This window comes from Felis catus, chromosome C1, assembly GCF_018350175.1.
Source record: "Felis catus isolate Fca126 chromosome C1, F.catus_Fca126_mat1.0, whole genome shotgun sequence".
Lineage (NCBI taxonomy): Eukaryota > Metazoa > Chordata > Mammalia > Carnivora > Felidae > Felis > Felis catus.
In genome coordinates, this window is record NC_058375.1 from 209,898,112 (window position 1) to 209,920,256 (window position 22,145).

The 22,145-nt window shown below is 41.3% G+C and overlaps 1 protein-coding gene across 11 annotated transcripts in view; it reads right to left on the bottom strand.

Annotated features, from left to right (window-relative positions):
• Window positions 1-22,145, bottom strand: part of COL4A4 (collagen type IV alpha 4 chain) — a 135,188-nt gene that overhangs the window by 56,187 nt on the left and 56,856 nt on the right. For all 11 annotated transcript variants that reach the window (XM_045034560.1, XM_045034563.1, XM_045034568.1 and 8 more), the window contains 13 exons: window positions 22,071-22,112; window positions 19,295-19,375; window positions 18,180-18,233; window positions 17,853-17,912; window positions 16,946-16,990; window positions 16,571-16,624; window positions 15,811-15,880; window positions 14,940-15,044; window positions 11,503-11,667; window positions 8,408-8,497; window positions 7,279-7,442; window positions 2,488-2,560; window positions 1,210-1,316 (listed from right to left, as the gene is read on the bottom strand). In XM_045034560.1, the coding sequence (XP_044890495.1) occupies window positions 1,210-1,316; window positions 2,488-2,560; window positions 7,279-7,442; window positions 8,408-8,497; window positions 11,503-11,667; window positions 14,940-15,044; window positions 15,811-15,880; window positions 16,571-16,624; window positions 16,946-16,990; window positions 17,853-17,912; window positions 18,180-18,233; window positions 19,295-19,375; window positions 22,071-22,112 (1,110 nt within the window). The remainder of the gene's footprint in view (window positions 1-1,209; window positions 1,317-2,487; window positions 2,561-7,278; window positions 7,443-8,407; window positions 8,498-11,502; window positions 11,668-14,939; window positions 15,045-15,810; window positions 15,881-16,570; window positions 16,625-16,945; window positions 16,991-17,852; window positions 17,913-18,179; window positions 18,234-19,294; window positions 19,376-22,070; window positions 22,113-22,145) is intronic.

Here is a 22,145-nt window from a genome sequence, read left to right on the forward strand (position 1 = left end):
TTATCGTGATACTTGATATCAGCTGAAAGACGAGAGAGACTTCTGACCATCTACCCTGGTTTGACTTCCAGGCTTCTCTTACTCACATACCATCTGTCTGAAGGAGCGCCTATAAATCAGAAGTTAGTCCTTCTCTATTACGACACTGTTGATGGCAGGCAGCACAGGCTGGTGAAAGCAGCACATGCTTTGGCATAAGACAGACTGGGGTTCTCCCTGCGGTGTAGTCTACTTGACAGATAGGTGACCTTGAGTAACACACCCTCGGCCTCCATCTCCTAGGATAAAATGTGAAAGTGGATCGCTCTTCGGAAAATTGACGATGTGGGGGCGCCTGGGTGGCTCATCCGGTTAAGTGTCTGACTCTTGGCTTCGGCTCAGGTCATGATCTCATGGTTCGTGGGTTTGAGCCCTGCATCGGGCTCCGCAGCTGGTAGCATGGAGCCTGCTTAGGATTCTCTCTCTCTCCTCCCTCTCTCTCTGCCCCTCCCCAGCTCTCTCTGTCTCTGCCTCTATCAGAATAAATAAACTTAAAAAAAAAAAAAAGAAAATTAATGATGTGAATAAAACATAATGTAGGCATCCAAACATGCCTCATGTACCCGTGATACTTTAAGTTCCTAAGCCCAGGATCATGTCTCATTGTCTTCTCTTATGACCTCCATTACCTCCACATGGTCTCCACCCAAATCATGTTTGAAAAATGCAAAACATATCATTTGTCGGTGGGGTTTTCCATCAACTAACATGTCAGTTCAGATTTGCACAAATTCACCCTCTCTTGTTTGCCACTTCCCCTCACGTGCTTCTTCACCTGGGGACAGAACTGAAGGTCATCATCAGGACCTGTGTTCTATGCTCCTCCCTACAGAGTTAACTGAACAGGCCTGCAGCCACTGGGGGCTTTGTAGCTAGATACAAGGGCCCCAGAAATAGATAAACACCATGATAATGATACAAAGACCAAAGACGGGACAGAAAGTCATGCCGTGACTCAACTGTCACTCAGGATTTCAGACCATCTGCAACTATGCCACACCTTTTGTAACAGTCATCTTTTTCTGGCAGTCAGTGGAAGGTGACTCTGATTCACAGCACATGACAATGACACTTTACTGAAATACAGTTTTAAATTGAGAAGGGGAAAACAGATGCTTTGTGACCATATAAGGAAATGAAACTCTACAGCCAAAGAAGAATTATACGTACCGGGGGTCCCGGATCCCCCCTTTCTCCAGGAAGTCCATCCCGGCCATGTTGTCCCTGTTGCCCTGGAAATCCTGGGAGCCCATCAGGACCCCTTTCTCCTTTCTGCCCTGGGAATAAAGGCCAAAAGATATTCAAGCCCTTCTGAGCAGCTGGGTGAAGTAGAAGGAAACAAAGGACAAAAGGTAAAAGCAAAGACCTTGCCTCCAGGTGGGCCGGTAGAGACTCCCCTGAGTGTCTCCATTGACTAAAGTCACATAAAGACAACCACACAAAAGTCATAGGGAGGAAAGACAACTGCCAAACCCACGGGATCTCTTATCTGGGGAGCACTCTGCCGAGGAGGTTGTGTAAGGAGGCACCAATCACATGGCCGCTGTGTGTGTGGTGCCCAACATGGTACTCCATCCCCTAGCAGTGGTGAATGGGGAGTAGTCCATGGCTGCACGCTTGCCCCAGTCTGGGCCAATCTTTCCAGAATTGTTTTGTTTTTCAAACTGGAGCTGAGAAGGTAGAGCTAGTTCTCTTCCTTTTTGTAAGAACTTAGAGCTTCTGCTAGGAAGGGCAGTCTACCCACACAGCCCAGGGAAAGCTAGTCTCGGGGAGAAAGGCAGATGGTGCAGTCCCCTGGACGCAGCTGTCCTGGGAGACTACGTCTAACATTTCAAATTTTGTTTGGCTGAGTCAATAATGTTTTCTAAAACTACTTCAAGCTGGGTTTCTGTCATGACCAAAATAGTCTTGATGAACACAGGATGCCATAACGCACTGAAAAACTGGTAGGCATGTCAAAGGAGGTCTTGTGTCAAATCCAAGTTCACAGTAATGAAAATTTAAATAGGTGGCTAAAGAAGCATCTATATTTTCAAATCAGAGATAGAGGATTTGAGGTTCCACATTCTCACCACTCTGTGAAGGTCAAGGAATATTATTTTTTTATTTTAGAGAGAGACAGAGAGCATGAGAGTACACAAGTGGGGTAGAGGGGCACAGGGAGAGAGAGACAGAGAATCTTAAGCAGGTTCCACGCTCAGTGCGGAGCCTGACATGAGGCTCGATCCCATGATCCTGGGATCGTGACCTGAGCCAAAATCAAGAGTTAGTCACTCAACCAACTGAGCCACCCAGGAGCCCCGGGCCAGGAATATTTTTTTAAGCAATCTGAACAATCCTGTGTCTTGTTATAGAATTGATCTGTGGTCACAGGGAAATGAATACAAGATGAAAGTTCATCTATCATTCATAAAAATGGCAGGGAGCTAAGTGATTGACTAGACTCACCTTTCACTCTTGACACAACCATGTCTCCCTTTTCTCCTTTACTGCCAAGTGGTCCTGCAGCACCGGGTTTTCCCTTGGTGAGAAATAAGAGGAATGAATCAGTTTAATTATGATGGGTCAAAAGTCATTTACCTACATCTAATCTCTCTCTTCTTTCCTTCTAAATCAACTGTTCCAGATTCTGGTGTGGTACCCTTGGTATCACTCTCTTCCTTACCTTCTAAGGTGGGTCCCACCTTACAAAACTGAAGGTCTTGACCTGCATTTAGAAGCTTGTGGAATCTGGATAAGGTCTGTACCAGATTCAACAGAAGCATCTATCATTATCAATTTCCTGGTTTTGGCAACGTACTATGGTTATGTATGCTATCATCGGGGATGCCGGGCGAAGGGTCCATGGGAACTCTCTGCGTGATTGTGTAACTTCTTTGAGTCATAACATAAAATTTATCTCAACATAAAAATTTATAATCAAATTTTTAAATTATTTTTTAACGTTTATTTATTTTTGAGACAGAGACAGAGCATGAATGGGGGAGGGTCAGAGAGAGAGGGAGACACAGAATCCGAAACAGGCTCCAGGCTCTGAGCGGTCAGCACAGAGCCCGACGCGGGGCTTGAACTCATGGACCGCGAGATCACGACCTGAGCTGAAGTTGGACCTGAGCTTAACCGACTGAGCCACCCAGGCGCCCCCTATAATCAAAGTTTTTAACTATCTTGAGCATTTTAATAGAATGAGGAGTAAAGAAGAAGGTGGGTTAACCACAAGAGCTGCCACTAAAGCCGAAGGCAGAGGTTTAGGGATAAGCTTGTGATATTGAGGGAAACTGATGGGCAAGAGGAGGGGAAAATAAGAACCACGGTTACACGGTTGATATATTTCCTCTATATAGCAAGTAAACAGCTGATTTTCACTGATGGGCTCATCATCTTTTGACCTTAACATTGCTCTGAGACTCACTGTTTGGGTCACGGTTTTATAAGTGTTACATATTACTGAATATTAAGCCATGTCAACAATCTGGAAACCTACCATCAGCATATTAGAGTGGCCAAGCATCGTAGTAAATACAGCTACAGAAACACCATACATAACTTAAGGTTACTTATCAGATGACCTTGAAAGTCAAGAAACACAGATAAGAATTTAGACGGAGGTAAAAATGACTGAGAAGACCGTTTACTTTTCCCACACAGATGCCACCTTGCCTTATTTTCATACAATCTAACAAGTTCATGCAAACTTAACCTGCTTAACTGGCACTTTATAAGCAGTTAACTACTAAGAGGAGAAGAAGGTAACAGTGGAGATCAGTATGATGGCAGCATTAAGTAGTAAGAATGAAGAGGAAGCCAAAACCGTACGCAACAGGCATAAAAACCCAAATGGCAAAAATGCTTGGGAGCCATCTGATGTAGAAAAAAACAGTTCCACACACCCACTCAACTACCCCCCCACACCCCCACCAGAGGTGTCACTGTAGTACAGCATCCCAGGTAATGATGTCTATGTGATATCAAAAAGGCAGGTGGAACAAATTTTTCAGTAGGAAGAGCTGGAATAGACAGAAAAGGAACTTTAGAAATCACAAAGTGCTAATATGAGTTGAGTGTTGCTTAAATGCTTATTTTTCCTGTATAGACTAAGTCATAAGTGACAACACGACAGGTCCAAAGTATATGAGACACAGTGTTCAGCCCAAGAGGCAGATAATGAAAACGTCCTTCTGATGGATAAACTATCAACACATAAAACCATTCATTTAGCACATGAACCAGTTTCTCTCCAGAAGGAGAATGCCAGTGGAATGCTTAATAAATGAGACCTTGGTGTCCCGGGAGTCTGAGCCGCTCCTTAGTTAGCCATTGAAGACTTAGAATGTACTGTAAATTTCTCTAATGCTGCGCAGATATAGAATATTCAGCACTAGAGTCAGATCTCGGACTTATTTGAGCTAGTGAGAAAAAAAAAAATAGATAACCAGCACTGGTTTTGGATTTCACTAGAGAGACATTCACTGACAATCTACAAAGGGCCAGGGAGTACTGAGAGTAGCAAGGACACAACAGTTAACAGCAGACCGTCTTGCCTTCATGGCACTTAGACTTAGATTCTTAGTGAAACAAATGTTGAATCCAAGAGATTCTTGGGGCAAAGGTTCCCAGCAGCTTTGGGATCAAGGCGGCTTGTCATTATTCCAAGACCTGAGATCATTAAATACATGTGTTAATACAACAACAAAGTCTCAACAGCAACAAAACAAATTCCTCTCTGCCAGCCGTGTAACAGTTGTTTAAAACATGGTCTAGATCAGGGATTTGAGCCACAGATGCCCACAGGGGCCGTGCCTAGCAAGGGAAGCAGATGGATGGACAGCGCGGAGCCAGGAGCACCCAGCCCTTCTACATGCATGGTCACCTCTCAGCTCCTGGCAACTGTGGGAATGCACTGACCCTGTGTTAATGAACTTCCAATTTCTCAAGGGCCGCCATAAATCTTATTAATAATACAAAATAAAACACCATGAAGACAAAACCAAACAAGCCAGTAGGTCAGATTTAGCCCATGTCAAGTCCATGACCTTTGGTTTGCTCTACAACTCATCAGGGGCAGTGACCGTGCTTGATCACTGGTGTATCCCTTACAGCCGTCAGAACATGTTGCTGAACTGAATTCTTACCCGGTTGTTATGTCCATTTTATAAATGAGGCACTGAGGCTCAGGAAGACCGTAGAGCTTGCCAGTGTCAGAGCTGGGATTTGAAAGTGGATCCACGTGCCTCCCAGTCCCCATGCTTAACATGACAGCATCTTGGTAGGAAACCCCCAACCTCAGACTATGGCAATAAATACAAAGCTTTGTTCTAACCATAAAAAAAAAAAAATGTAAAGAACCTAAACGCACTTTTCTGTTTTCTATTTGCCTACCAATCTGTGGCTTCTGAGGCCAGGGACCAGCTGCTGAGAGAGGACATGTCCGATGAAGTGAGAGCACCCACAGTGATCGTCTGTGGTTCCTCTGTGCTCTCTCTTTGTATCCATTCTTTTCCCCCAAACACTTTCCTTTCACGGTGCCTCGTGGTATAAGGATCTAGCCCCCAGCTGTAACCACACTGTGATGAACTTAATGCAGAGAAGTCATATGGACAGGATCATGTACAGAAAAAAAGACATCAGAAACATTACCTGTCCTAAGGGTAAGCTGTACAGCAGCCGAATGACATAAAGCTCAGCCAGGACAACCCTGGGCAAACTAGCAATTCACACTCAAAGAGGCTAGCCCTGAGAAGCAACTCAAGAGAAAGCCATAAAAATATTTTAGAACCAGTGTCATCTTCTTAATGAAGGTACCACTATAAAAAATGACTGTGCTCAAATGCCGAATGGAAAAAGCAGACTATAAAATGCAAAGTGCTTAACAGCTGCGGCCGTGTTCATTCAACATACACGTATTAAGGAGTTAGCTTCTTGTCAAGCAGACTTTGTGAGTGTGTTTTGCAAGCGTATTGAGGGTGGTACCGAGAGAGGGCCTAATTGTCACCCTCACTTAAGGCTCTCAGACTGGAACCTTATTGTCATGGCATGTCCCAGGGAAAATGGAAAAGAGGACATTCAAGCTGATGGGTAGGCTCCAGGTCACCCCAGGATTAAGGCTCTTTGATAAAGAGGGGACAGGCAGGCTGTGTCCAGCCTCCAGAGTAATGCCCTTAGGGCCAGTGAGTTTCTTCTGAGGAGTCAAGTTGCTGAAAGGCTGTGCCTCAACTCGAGTCACTCGTAATGGTCAGCAGATGAGAACCATTTCAAAATAGATCTACTCTGTGGCACGAAATATCACATAAACGCTGACAAAGCCAATGTCTGTATCTCCACCTTGGACCTTGCATCAGAATCTCTTACTTGAATACCATCTCACTACCCTTCAACACCTCGACCTGCTTGTCTGATTGGCACCTCAAATTTAAGATGGCCCCAGTGATACTTCCTTTCCCCACTCCACACCTACTCCTCACATTGGCTTCCCCATTTGGGTCTTATCCTTAACTTTGCTCCTTCTCATATCCCATGTCCAGCCCAACAGCCAATCTATTAGCACCGATCTCAAAACATATCGAGAATCTGATCATTTCTCGTCACACCCAGCACCAACATGCTAATTTGTCCACCATCATGTTTCACCAGGACTATGCAGCAGTCCTCCAGCCCATCTCCCTCCTTCCCTCGCCCCCTGTTATCTGTTCTTACCAGAACTACCATAGTGAGCCATTCGAAGCTAATGTCAGCCATAGAGCATTATGTCTGTCTCTTCTTAAAACTTTCCACCGGCTGTTCCCTGTCATCCAGAATAAAAGCCCAAACCCAACGCACCCACCAAGCCCCGTGCTCCGCAACCCCACATAACCTCCAGTCACTTCTCTGTCTTCATTTCCTCCAGCTTTTCCCCTTAAGCTACATTAGATGGTGATGGCCTTTATCATCATCAGCCATACGTACTCATCTATTTGCTACACAGCATGCGTCCCTCCCAACCCCAGGAGTCCCCAGGAGGGTACAGACTGTGCTCTGCTCCCTACTGCACCCCCAGCACCTAGAATGACACATGGAACATAGCAGGTGCTCAATAAATATTAGTTGAATGAATGAATGAACATAGATGATTTTTTTGGGTCATTAATATTTGTATAGGTTCAAAACATAAAATATATATCATACTATAAGTCAGAAAGAGCTACAGTTGAATTTTATCTCTGTCTCTTTTAACTAGAAAGATTATTGGTAAGAGCTACTCACTGGTGGTCCTGGAGATCCTTCAGCACCCGGAGGGCCTGGATGACCTTTCTCTCCAAGCCACCCAGGGAGCCCCAAGTCTCCCTTACTACCCTGCCTCCCAGGAAGTCCCGGAGGGCCTGGTGGGCCCATGGGACCAGGCTCACAGGCACAGAGCCCCGCGTTTCCTAGACAGAGGATAAAAGGCAGCTTTGTCAGATTTCCTGCGCAAAATCCCAAAAAGCCTTTACTAAACAAAACCAAGAATGAAAATAAGAACAAAAAGGGTGTGACGTACATGGTTCTTATCTCCCATAACTGATAACATGTGACGTAGCAGGGGAGGGGCACTGTGTAGGGGTACCTAGGCATGGTCTACGTGGGGCAGGTGTATCATTTCTGGACAAATGGGGTCTCTTGGGTCTTTAAATAAACTCATTCTGATAAACTGATACCCAATTTTACTGAAGGAACTTTAAAATAAGAAATCATATTTTTAAAAGTTTGAAAGTCTTTTATCTGGTTCCTGCTGAAGAAACAACAAAAAAAATTGGGTTAGAGCATAAACTCTAAACAAATAAAGAAACAAAATAATATGTGAAAAAGGATTACTGACTGCATTGCCTATTACAACTGATAATTCACTACAATGCCTTTTCTAATCATCAGGACTTTTAGTCGAAAAAAAAGCCTTTCGGATGGTCAAACTCAGCTGTGTTTATGCTCTCATATCCACCTGTTCCAGATGGTCAAAAAGGCACCAAACAATTTACAGTGGAGAAACACTGAGACACAAACACTTGATGACACGGGGAAGTATGGACCCACAGAGAGAAAGTGAAATAAAAGATCAGTACTTTCTCATCTCTGCTTCTTTCAAGGAACAAAAAGCACCTCATGAAAAAAGTCACCACTCTGAGGCAAATTTCACAGCAGGCAAGGGTCTTCTTTAGACTCTCAGATACAAAGACTTGACTTTGGCTAAGTTCTAACCACATCATAAGCACATGATGAAAAGGGGCACTCAAGGGGGTAACTAAGGTGCGTATCGCATCGAAGTGAAATGTTCCATTGCCCACTTCATAAATGCCTCCAACCCCCCCCCCCCATAAGCTATTGTCTTCAGGAAATCCTACCTTTGCTGCATACTTGCCTTTTTCTCCTTTCGAGCCTCTTCTTCCTGGAGGACCTGCTTTGCCTTTTATTCCTTGTGGTCCAGGGTGCCCGACACTACAATATATAACTTTACAGTGGGAAAGGGGGATGGGGCATAAGAGAAGCACTCAGTTTTTGTGAATGTCTTCCAAAGAACAAGTGCAAATGTCTCTTGCACTCTTATTTTCCCCTGAAGCCCACTTTCTTCCATTCCTTTTCCAAATTTCTTTCTCTCTAATATAAGAATATATAAACAAATAGACCATACAATTGTCACAGCATGCTTCTGCTCCCACAACCATTGATAAAGCCATCCTAATCTCAACCCCAACTTAGTGGGTTGTAGAGAAAGGTGGACAAAAAAACAAAGACAATGAATAAACAACAAACAAACAAAAATAACTGTGCAGCAAACATCCTTTTCCCCTTCCATTATGAACAATTACCAAATTAAGAAAGCTCATAAAAGCAAAAATTCAGAGATATTCGATTAAGTGTGACAGATAAAACAAACAATAAGTTCTTTATTCTCCCTGAATCCCAGTAAAACAGCAAACAGTAAAATAATATTATAAAAAGGTATAAGCTCACAAGACAAAAAAGCGGGGGGGGGAGGTAAGGAAACAAAGCAAAAAGTGTAAAAGAACCTAGCAGACCCTGAAAAGCTGAATTCTAAGCAGGCAGTGGGGAAAGGGAACAAAGAACACAATTTACATGAGAAATCTCTCCCAAAGTTCAGGAATTGGTACCTTGAAGTAGAATGACAATGCCCCAGACAGGAGGACTGGTTAAAGAAACAATTTAATCATAAGATCCCCTTCTCAAGAATTACAGCAGCAACTATGGCCCCTCAGAATTGGAGGAAAGAGACAACGTAGCAAGAAGAAAACTTTGAAATAAAGCATATGATTTAAAAAGTAGATGAAGGAAAGCATTTCACCTCTAAAACATGAACAGACTGCTAGAAAAGAAAACATTGAGGGGCTTCCCGGGTGGCTCCGTTGGTTAAGCATCCAGCTCTTGGTTTCTTCTGCTCAGGTCATGGTCTCATGAGTTCATCAGTTTGAGCCCCACACCAGGCTCTGTGCTGACAGCATGCAGCCTACTTGGGATTCTGTCTCCCTCTCTCTCTCTGCCCTCCCCTACTCACTCTGTCTCTTTCTCAAAATAAATAAACCTAGAAAACTTTTTAAAAAACATTAAAACAGAACAATAGCAACAACAAAATCCTTAGAAACGAAAGGAAAACTACCATGAAAGTAGAAATTGAAAAATTCTGGAGCAGAGATGTAAAGTGGAGTTGAGGGAGTCTACGAGAAAGTGTTACAGAAAAATAAGAAGGTGAAAAGTAATAAAGAAACATATATGGTGGATTCACTAATAGGCAAATATGTAGAATTCAGAAGGAGAAAACAGGGGGGAAATGGAGGAGAAAGTATCTTCAGGGAAGCACTTCAAGAAATTTTTCCAGAAATGGAGGATCTGTGTTGGCTAGAACTTGCTCACTGAGCGCCTACGAATAAATGCAGATGTGCCCACACAGAGGCAAGTCGTTGTGAAATTGAAGGTCATTGGAGAAAAAAGAAAAATTCTGTAAGATTTCAGAGCAGAAAACAGATTTCAAACAAAGGATCAAGAATCTAAATGTCATTGGACTTCTTCAACTCTAGAAAACAATGGACAATGCCTAGAAAAATGTATTTCCAATCTAGAATTTTATATTCAGCCAAATTATCAACCAAATTCCACAGCAGAATAAAGGCATTTTCAGACAGATAAAGTATACTTTTTTCAGGACGTATGATGATGGATATATGAGATAGAAGTATGATAGAAATATGTGAGTTGTAGGTAACAAGGGGACCCAGAGAGAGGGAGAAACAGAGACAGAGGGAAACATAAAGAGACACAGACAAAGAGAAAAAGAATTCCTGGTAAAGGAAGATTTCGAGACAGTGTCTGAGATGGCTTAAAATTGCAACCTGACCTAATTTGAACAGGTTAAAAAGCTCCAGGAGAGATTTATTCAAAGAGATAATACTGATAAAATATTTCATGAGTTAGAATGGAAATTTATACAATTCTAGATGGTTTGAGGTTAAATTCACAGTAGGCATATTGAAAAGCAAGCAAACACACACAAAAAACCAAGACTACTCTTAACAAAATGGTACACTAGAAAAGTAATGACATACATTATTGGATGGCAGACCTGGTGAACAGCATTTATGTAACCATTCAGTGTAAATACTGAATATTTTTATGTAGTCAAAACTAAGAGAATAACTACATTGAATAGGCTTTGGGAGTAGAAAATGTGCATATGTGCGGTGGGAAGGGACTGAACGAGAGCTAATTTCATCCTCTATGGAAGGAAGTGAAAAGATAAGTCTCAAAGTCAAGAATCAAGAAATTGCAATACAAGGTGGTGCCTGGGTGGTTCAGCCAGTTAAGCCTCCACTATGGCTCCGGTCACGATCCGCCCTTGGGCTCTGTACTGATGGGTGGAAGCCTGGAGCCTGATTCAGATTCTGTGTCTCCCTCTCTCTTTGCCCCTCATCTCCCCAAAAAAATAAACAGAAAGAAAGAAAGAAAGAAAGAAAGAAAGAAAGAAAGAAAGAAAGAAAGAAAGAAAGAAAGAAAGAAAGAAAGAAAGACAAGCACATTGAAGGGCACTAGAAAGGCAAATAAAAAAAGATTCCAATGACTTGTGCGAAGATAATTGCCCCTGGGGAGGAAGGAACAGAAGAAGGGGTTGGCTAGGATGGCAATTCTTCACAACAGGCTTCATAGAACTGTCTCTTACACCACCTCTATTTATATAACTCTGATAAAAATTAAAACGACATTGAAAAAATAGAAACTGTAGTAATTTACAAAACTCTATCATTCACACTTAAATCCTCAACCGTATGCTCTAGCTGATGTGATCTCCAACATCAGTCTACTCTTTTGTATTATTAATAATACTAACTTGGCTCATGACATAATGGATAATGTTAAAAAATATTTAGAAAGTCACATTTTCTGAATGACACTGCAGATATCACGTGCAACATAAATGCCAGTGAACGTGAATGAGGAGCACTTTACCATCTGATCCTGGAGGGCCCTGCAGTCCTGGAGCTCCAGGCAACCCAGGTGGTCCCGGGCTCCCTGGTTTCCCTGGAGTGGAATCAGCTCTCCCGGGGATACCGGCTGCCCCTGGAAATCCCGGATGACCAGGAAACCCTCCTGGCCCAGGGGGTCCCATAATGCCTCCAAGAGAAATTGAGAATGAAAACCACATGTATCTCTCAGAGTAAACAAACTTTTTTTTTTTTAAGAAGAAATCAAAATCCGTTCATTCTTCCTTAGACTGTAAAAATTTTTAAAGGAAAAAAAGACGTATTTCAAAATTAACTTGATTTCCCAGCCATAAGAATACCTCACCTTCTTTGAAATAAGCCCACAAGCGGAAATTTTGAGGAATCGGATTTTCTTACTTTTTCCCTATTATTTAGGGTTATTGGAGAAAAAAACACATATTATTTAATTAAAATTATTATTTTTTCAATCTTTCCACTTTGATATTGGTTAAAAATAATCTGGATGAACATATTAGCACATGTAGCAAATAAAAATATGGACTCACATATCATCTCCGTAAGATACAGAATACCATAACTTTCATAGCAAGGTAGGTTGGGGAGAGGCATAGAGGTGCTGTATTAGAACCCTATCTCTCTCTCTCCAGCCACACGTAATTACACACGCTCCATGAATGTTGAAATGTTCGGTGTGTTCAGGGGTCAAAGTGAGTAAAAGCTAAATCCTGCTTTCTTGTGACATCTGACCCTCTTACTGGGGGCTTTGGCTAAAGACAGCAGGAAGCCTTCCTGTGAGAAGCATCTTCTTTCTGAGCATGAATCTCTCTGTGGAAGATTATAGTTTCCAATGATGGCTGCCATGGTAGCTCTCATCCCTCACACTCTTGTTCCCCTCTCCTTGAATGTGATGGGATTTTGTGATTATTTGGACTAACAAAGTACAGCAGGAGTGATGCCATGTACAAAGACGATGGCTACGTCATTAAAGATGATTCAGCTTCTGCCTTGTGAGCTGAAATGCTTGGGATATGGAGCCACCATAGAAGCAATATCACTGCTCTGAAGCCACCATGCTCTACGGAAGCCTAAATAAGTACAGAGCCAGACAGAGAGGCCATGAGACTAAACAAAAGAAAGAGGACAGAGATGCCCAGCCAGTCCTCATGTGTCTGTTGCAGCCACATAATGGTGATGAACATCCCAATCTAGAATTGCTCAGCTTAGCCCTTCCTGAATTCTTGAACCACAGCGAGGGGTAATATGATGATTGTTGTTTTAAGCCACTAGGTTTTGGGTAATTCATTCAGTAATAGACAACAGAAACCCTGTCAGTAATCAGTAAGTAGCATGCTAACTAAATTAATGGCATTCATTACAGTGCGCATATATGCTGGGGCTTTGCATATATTTTCAAACATTAGCCTTACTCTTGAAACAATCTTGCAAAGTTTGTACCTTATAGATAAGGCACAGAAATTTAGACCAATAATAAATAACATGGCTAACGGCATTCTAAGAACTGTTTACATATTGCTTCCTTCAACCCTAACAAGAACTGCACTCTAAAGAGGAGAAAACTGAGGCACAGAGAGGTTTCGTAAATGCTTAAGACCACACCACTTGTATGTGGTAAAACCTGGAATGTTTTTAGTCCGTAGTGTAGACACGTAACTAGTTCAGCATACTACACTGAGTGGCACGGCTGGGATTCAGTCACAGGTATCTGACTCCAAAACCCTACTTATCTCATGGTAAATATTTTAGATGATTGTAAAATAAGCATAGCAAAGGCTATGAATATTGGTGCACTTAAATGAAAGGTGTTCCTGTTGACTTGGCTGTCACCTTGTCTTCATGTCATTCCTAAGACTTGTCTCCAAACCTCCACAGTCACTGGATGCACCTGGATGCTACCTGGTGTCTTGCCCCAGTCTATGGAAAATGCTCGACCACTTTCCAACAGGGAAAATGGGCTATGGTGTATGGAATATAGCACCTTGAGCACCCATGAAATCAATTCAGTTGTGGCCAGCATTAAAAATTTTTTTTCAAAACAAAAGAGTGGCATAGAAAATAGAATACATCGTACCCCAAAAGGTATTCTTTTATGAAATTTGTGTTTCAATCATATGTATATGTGGATACATATATGTGTGCAATGTAATGCAAATGCAATGTAATACTAAATATATTTTTTATAATAGATTGTAGTCAAGACTTGAAAGCCATTGGGTTAATTCTTAAAAAAAAAATCTTGTGGAATTAAGAGGCTTTCTGTTATATTCAGCTTTCAATCTGCTAGAGATATGTGTTGCTTACTCCCACTGGGTTTTGATTTCAATCTGCTAGAGCCACTATTTTATTATAAATATGCCCAAAAGAAGAAATCTAATACCAGAGGCTAATGATTCCTGACCAACTGAGTACTGTCTACACAACTTAGATAGCCCTGGGTCAATGAAGCCAAGGCTACGGTATCTACAGATTAAATAAACTAAACTTTGCCACCTTTGTGGTCAGTTATCAGATCCTACAAAGCAGAAGCTAGATTCATAGAAAATTAAAGAACTTTGTAGTTAACAGATGAATGTCAGGAAATTTTTCACTCCTCAGTAAATAGAACAAGAGACACGGACTGGATAAAATTACGTCTATTCAAGACTTTCTCCTCGTACATTTAATGAGTTCTCCTGAGTTCCCAGAATGCAAATCTCCTCTACACTTCTATTCCTAATCTTACTTGGGAATATTAACCAGCACAGCACTTGAAGGAATTCAAAGTCCTATATCAATAGGATTCTTTCCCAGGCACTTCTGCAACTTGATTACCATGAGCTATAAGGTTTTGTTTTCTTTTGTTTTGTTTTGGAGGGGGTACTGATTTTGGGGGGAGGTGAGGACTGTTGTTTTGGTTTTGTTTTTTAAATGAAGGCTGAATCACAGTTTTATCTTTTAATTCATAATTTGTGTTTCCACCTTTCACGAAGAGGAACTCAATTTTCACGAATAGATGTCAACAGGGAGAGCCTTTCCAAGAGGATGGAAAGACCTGAAAAAACACTCTGAGCCTGGCACCAGTTTCCAAATCTTATCTGCCTCTGACAACTTGCCTCTTATACCCACAGATTCCTCACCACACCCCCAAGATGCTGACTCAGTATTTCCGAGGTACAGCTGAGGGATCTGGATTTCTTCCAAGTAAGCCATTAATTGGCTTGAGTTCAGTGGTTCTTAAACCGTGCTGTACACATAGAAGTAAGAGGCACTTTGGTAGCAGCAGATGTCTAGGTCCATGCTCCAGAATGCCCAACATTCTTGATCTGGGTGGGGTCAGCCACCAGTTGAAACGCTCCTAGTTGACATCAGTATCAGCTAGAGTTGAGAACCTCCAGGGAGGAGGAAGATGTAGGAAATCTGGCATAGAGGCCAGTGGATTTCTACCTGCACAGGTTTCCCCTGGTGGTCCTGGGGGACCAGGGGGACCAGGCGGTCCAACAGACCCCGTTTCTCCATAGCGGCCAGGGCGCCCCGGATCCCCTGGAGGGCCTGCCCAAAACAACAACCCGTGTCAGTGTAATAAATGTATACATACATCTTAAAATTCACACACAATTACTTCTTGTGAGGCTTGGTTGAGTACAACTAAGAGATCGTTCTTGCAGTTTCTCGCCACAGTTAGAAATGCAGGATCTTAAGGGGCGCTTGAGGGGCTCAGTCGGTTGAGCATCCGACTCTTGATTTTGGTTCAGGTCATGATCTCACCATTCATGAGATCGAGCCCTGCTTTGGGCTCCATGCTGATCGTGTCAGCCTGCTTGGGATTCTCTCCCTCCATCTCTCTCTGCCCCTCCCCCACTCGCGCTTGTGCCCAAGCTCTCTCTGTCTCTCAAAATAAATAAATAAACTTTTTTAAAAAATGCAGGATCTTAGATCCCTTCTCTGCAGACACATGAACCTTGAGCGGCACTGTCTTTCACACTGACTTGGGTCACTTTCTTGGAGGCAGCATCTTGGTAGGTCTTAGATGGTTTGGAAACATTTTTTAGCAATTAAAATTAGAAGGGTGACATAACAAAAATCTCTGCATACAGCTTACATGCTAAAAAAAAATAATATTTGGAGTCTTATGCCAACAGAGATGGTCCAGATGCACTTATCGACCTGCACTTGTAAATTATATATTCTTGCTAAAATCAATGTATTTAGCATGCCAAGCATGCAAAATACACAAATACTGGGCCAGACTCTTCCGTCAGGGCCACCCAAGTCCCATTTCCTAATAATTTATGGCGGAACCAAGCTAGACACAAACCTTTGAGCGGAAGAGATGGAGTTACCAAAACACCCGGTGGTCCTGGGTACCCGCGATCTCCAGGGTCCCCCTGAAATCATTCATTCAGATACTTTTCTTAGAAATATTAATATTTTTCTCATGTTGCCTGTAATTAAATATTAGAAGGACCAAGGGTGCATTCATTTGAGAAATAAACATTATAGGCTGACCAGAAAAAAGAATGGTTCATAGAGATCTGGGAATAACAAAAGCATCCGACCTCCACCTACAAGCAGAAGTAAAGGATCACCTGGCAAAATTCTCACGAAAGAAAAAAAAAAAACTTCAAAAAGTTTTTTCATGCCCATAAACTAGATACTTCTGAAACCAGGAAGTTTCTTAGAAATACTATGAGCATTCACGTTGAACTTGGCAGTCCGGTATAAATAGTCTATTCACCTACAAAATCTGAATCTACACCTTATTTTAGGTGGCCTTATTTAGGTGGCCCCACAGAGAGCTCTCCACAACTTCCTCTGATTTTAATTGGGATACTAGCTGATCCCCATGGAATTTTTGAAGCTTTCATTATTATTCACGTTCAAAAGGTTGATTTCTCAAATGTAAAATATAAACATTTACAACACGCATTGAGATAATATGTACAAAATTAACTCTGTTGCTTTCCAAACTTCTGTTTCTCAAGGATTCTTTCAAATATTTTTAAAAATAAATTAGTTAACATAAGGGATATAGAATTTTATCAGGCTATACTCAAATAAGCCTTTTATTTTTTTACCTTTGGGCCAAGAAATCCAAACGATCCAGGATCTCCAAACAGTCCTGGTTCCCCCTACAAAGAAACACGAACATTCCTTTTTAAAAAAAAAAATGTGACTGGGTGACAAACTGTCTCACTCTTGTTTAATTTGAACGACACATGCTCACTGAGATTCTGTGCAAAGTCTTAACACTATTTTTGGATTGCTTCAGACAGTTTTGTGTGTTAGTTTTTTTGCACTTACAGCTAGATCATGCAATTCGTAAAATAAACGTGTCTCCTTTTCCACTCACTGTGTGCATACTTGCATGCCCTAGTACGACTTCTGAATGACACTGAATTGTACTTATGAATGAAAATATACTTATCATCTTTATAATCGTGTACATTTACCTTTAATCCTGGAAAGCCTGGCAACCCATAGGAACCAGGATCACCCTAATAAATTCACAAAAATCAACATAAGCAGAATTAAATCAAAGTGCTCGAACCAGTTCAATGCATCATTTTTCACCTTAGGAAACTGCCTTCTGGATATTGAATCTTGGCTCTAAAGGCAGCTGAATAAAAGGAAATATGTATAAAACGGACTGCTTCTTTATAACATCGGCTATTTTAACTGATTTTTTAGTTTACTTTAAAAATGCATGTCCTTGCCAGTGTTTTAAATTAAGAACATACTTTTGTTGTGTTGTTCTTGTGTTTTCACTCACTTAGTCTAATGATTGCACTGGGCTAAATATTTTTGGAATCGTTGCAATATAATTTGTCTGGAGATTAATAGGTCCTCTGTGCATTATCAGCAATAAAAATTATCATGGAAGCCAACGTTGCCCCTTAACTATGGAATCTGGAGCCAGATAAACTCAATGCCCCTGCCCATAGGGGGTCTGGCCTCTATAGTGACTCTATCAGTGATGATCCATCCCATTGGTGGCATGTTTGAGGCCTGATGCTGTATTTTTTTGTAGCTACTGCCCATAGATCAGTACCCTCTTTTGTCAAATAGGCTTAAATGAACGATTCCAAGCTGCTGACCCACGCAGGAAATGTCACAATCCTGTTCCTACCCACCAATTCTACCTTCTGCTCGCCTGGTTTATCCAAATGATGCCAACAGAAGGGACGTTTTGTTGAACATGTCGCTATTACATCATTTGTATCCAAAATATATTGCTCCTGTTTGAGAAAACCTCCACTTTGAGTTCTTAGAAATGCTGGTCTAGTTTTGTAAAAATAGGAGAGAGAAAGCCAACTCGCTGACGTTAGGGGCAGCAGGGATGGCATGAACCAGCCTTACCCGCGGTCCTGAGAACCCAGGAACACCCTTCTCTCCTTTGGCCCCAAATCCAGGTTTTCCCTTAAAGAGATGACAACATTCAGAGGCATTGGAGCAGCAATATCTCAGCAACATGGCATTCAGAAACAAAATGAGATTTAAAAATTACTGCCGGCAGCTTAAAGGAAACAAGTACTTTAGATGCCCCATGGGATTATGATAAAATAGTGAAAACTTCTATTAACATACATTAGCATTTAAAGCAATGATAAAGATCCATGCAAAACATTGTTTTTCATGAATATAGCATACCATACAAATAAAAAAAAAGGTATTTCAATAAATTACCTTGGGTCCTGGTGGTCCTGGAGGTCCAGTTACACCAGGCATTCCTTTTATGCCCTAAAAATCACAATGAATATTTATCTGGTTTACTCTTATTATTTAACATACTGAATTCCATCTTTTTCAGAACTTACCCCTTTCAACAATCATTTTACTAATTTTCAAAATAAAGGATTATTCTTCAACTGTTGCTCAATAGCAATTAAGGTCCAGGAGCGTTCCTAAACCCGACACTATTCAGACCAGCTCTGTGTGAGAGGTGTCATGTCGTGGGGCACAGGGGACGTGACCACCATGGAACCAGAGCAGCAGGTGCAAGCTGGGAGTGGAGCCATTGAGAGGAGTGGCTCATTTTGAGCAAGTTAGTGAAAGTTAACCCAGTAATTGAAAACTGACAACAGAATCTGGGTGTGGCGAGTGTAACATCAGTAAGTATCGCAGGCTGACAGGGGAAGTGATGTTTGCCAAACTTCTATTACGTGTCCACTTCTACATACCTGTTACCTTCTCAATGATCAAAACGTCAAGCCCTGGGGCGCCTGGGTGGCGCAGTCGGTTAAGTGTCCGACTTCAGCCAGGTCACGATCTCCCGGTCCGGGAGTTCGAGCCCCGCATCAGGCTCTGGGCTGATGGCTCAGAGCCTGGAGCCTGTTTCCGATTCTGTGTCTCCCTCTCTCTGCCCCTCCCCCGTTCAAGCTCTGTCTCTCTCTGTCCCAAAAATAAATAAACGTTGAAAAAAAAAATTAAAAAAAAAAAAAAAAACGTCAAGCCCATATGTAACATCTCAAGCACAACTGGACTTCCAGTGGCCCCTTCGGCCCATATACCAAAGACAGCATCAATGGGGCACTATATTCTGGAGGACATGTCACAATTTAGCAGCCCACACTAGGTCTGTGATGCAGCAATTGAATAAACTTGAGAACATGGGTAACTTTCCCAAGCCTCATTTTCCAAGTCTGTACAATGGGGCTAATGACAGTACTCATCTGCTAAGGTTGCTCTGGGATTGATGCCCTGATTCCTGGAGGCACTCAGCACTTTGTTGGCACAGGTATATGTTCAGAAAATGCTGGCTGTGACTACTTTATCAAGGCAACATATGGATTGGGAATTACCTTTTCTCCTTTATACAGACAAGAATCAGGTGGCTGTACCAATAAGGTGGGTCCAGGAGAACCTTGTTGGCCAACTTCACCCTTTAAAAGAAAAGGAAGATAATAGGAATTTCATATTAACTTTATTTTGAAATATAATTTGAAACAAAGAAGAATTTCACCCATGTATTGTCATCTAATGCATACAGTCCTGTGTGTCATGAGTTTAAAACAAAAATCATGGCAAATACATCATGCAACTTAAAGTATTTATTGTTTTTCACCAGTAATAATACTGATCGTTAGAAATAAAATTAAAAAACAGAAACAAAAACAAAAACAAACTAGGGGCACCTGGGGGGCTCAGTCAACTGAGCGTCCAACTCTTGATCTCAGCCCAGGTCTTGATCTCAGGTTCGTGAGTTCAAGCCCTACATTGGGCTCCATGCTAGGCATGGAACCTACTTAAAATAAAAAGAAAACTTAGAATTAAAATTAAAATTAAAAAAATTAAATTTAAAAATATAAGCGATTCATAATCCTATCATCAGAGATCTCTATGAAAACTTTGGTATAGTTCTTTGTGGTGTGTGTGCTTATGAGTCTGTATCTGTACACATACCTTGGATAATGTACCTATGTACCCACATGTAGGTGATCAAATGATGTGTTAAATACAATTTAAAAGATAATCAGAATACTATACAGAATATATAAACATAATTTAAAATACACACAATGGTTTATATTTTTATATTTTGTTACAGTTTCAAGTTTTAAAAGAGTTTTGTATTTTTCTCTTATAATAATATTTTTTGCACATTTTCCAATTATACTACAAATTCTTCAAAAACCTGATTTTTAGTGCATACACAATAATCTACCATAAGACTATACTATCATTTATTAAGCCATCCTACTCTAGTTAGATTTAGGTTATTTCTAATTTGTTTTCGATATGTTTAAGCTCTCTGTATAGAATAGTTAACCAAAAGTTGTCATTTATGTCATTAGAAATGTTATTCTCTTGGGAATAAAATGTCCCCTGAACTGGGTTTGCCATGATACAACCAAAAATTCTCACCCTTAATTAGCAGATAATTGGTTTTTTTTTTTTTACTTATCTGAATATTTCTACTCATTCTGCACTTAGATATAGTTAAGACCAGATGATAGAGCTGGTCACCTGTGTTTGCAAACTAGGCCCATACTGACTGTCATTTTGGACAAGTTCCTTAAAAATCTCTCCTAGCTAGCCTTTGTTTCCTTGATTCCTCTGAATCTCACCTTCCTTCTCTGTGAACTGAGGGTTAGTTATAACACTGTCTACTTCAAAGTATTATTACTTTATTAAACAGACAATGCACATAAAATGCTTAGTACTTACTACACCGAGTGGAACAAAGATTCTCAAATATATAATTTTTGAGCCATTAATGTTTTTGTTAAGTGGGATTTGGGGAAGAAGAATACTATTTCCAATTTAAATGAAATAATAGAGCCAATAATTCAATCCCTACCTATAACTGGAAACTACAGAAGAACCAGGTTAGGGACCTAGGCTTATTTTTTTTTGATGTACCCTAACATTTGATGGTGTTGTTACAGCCGCTGCTCTGAAGCATTTATGTTATGTGCATAAATGATTAAACGAATGCAAAAATGATACATAAGCAAGGGAGTAACATGTTTTGGTAAATATAACCATGCTTATTCTTGCAATGTTTATTTATTTTTGAGACAGAGAGAGAGAGAGAAAGACACAGAGTGTGAGTCCAGGAGGGGCAGAGAGAGAGGGAGACAAAGAATCCGAAGCAGTTTCCAGGCTCCGAACTGTCAGCACAGAGCCCGACGCGGGGCTGGAACCCACGATCTGTGAGATCATGACTTGAGCCAAAGTCGGACGCTTGACTGAGCCACCCAGGTGCCCCTGTTGTGTTGTTTTAATTGACCTTATACTTTAGTAACCTGTACTTTCTGATCCACATTATGTCATAGGCATGTCTGCACATCATGAAGTCTTCCAGTGTATTTTGGGCAATAGAGTCGTTTTGCTAAATGCCTGCACCATTACTTACCCAACACACTGGGACTCCATGAGAGTGGGGATCAAGTCGGTCTTGCTAAAAATCCCCATATCCATCACTGATCTTAGCCTGGCAGAGTAGACGCTCAATATCTACTTGCCCACAGTTGTGGCACGAGCCACTTACCAACTGTTAGACATTCAGATTGTTTCCAGATGAGCTGCCGTCTTAAAATACCTTTCTAAAGCTTATCTTTGCTGAGTTTCATGCTTCAGGAGAAAGGACTGTGGATGTGAGGGAGGCAGGGGTGAGGGACAGTGAGCATAGGTGTGAGGCAGGAGAGAGTGGGAGACTGTGTCGCTAAATGCTTTTGGTTCCAGGTGTTTATGTTTTTATTTATGTGTAGAGTTTAGGATTCTGAGGAAATTTGTGAAATTAAGCCAAGCAATACAGTAATTAAACAAACCATTACGCTGGATATACTAAATTATCAGAAATGTTCAATCTCTTTTTGCTGGGGTAAAATGTGTCATATACATTAACTTGAATTTAGTGGTAAATTTTCCCAGGACTGTCATTTTACAGTCAAGGGTAACAGTGCCATAATAACTCAGCAAAAACAGCATCTCAGCCATAAAACTGGGCAGTGAACACGATAACCGGATAATGAACACGATGTAAGTGACAATCAGAAAAGCCTCCCCCGCCCCGCCGCCCCGGCAGCACATACATTTTAACGTCTGCTCCTCCGCGCAAAAGGGGATTCTTACCGGTTCTCCCATTTGCCCCTTCACTCCCACGCCAGGATTACCCTGGGAAAGAAAAGGGGGAAAAAAAAAAAAAAG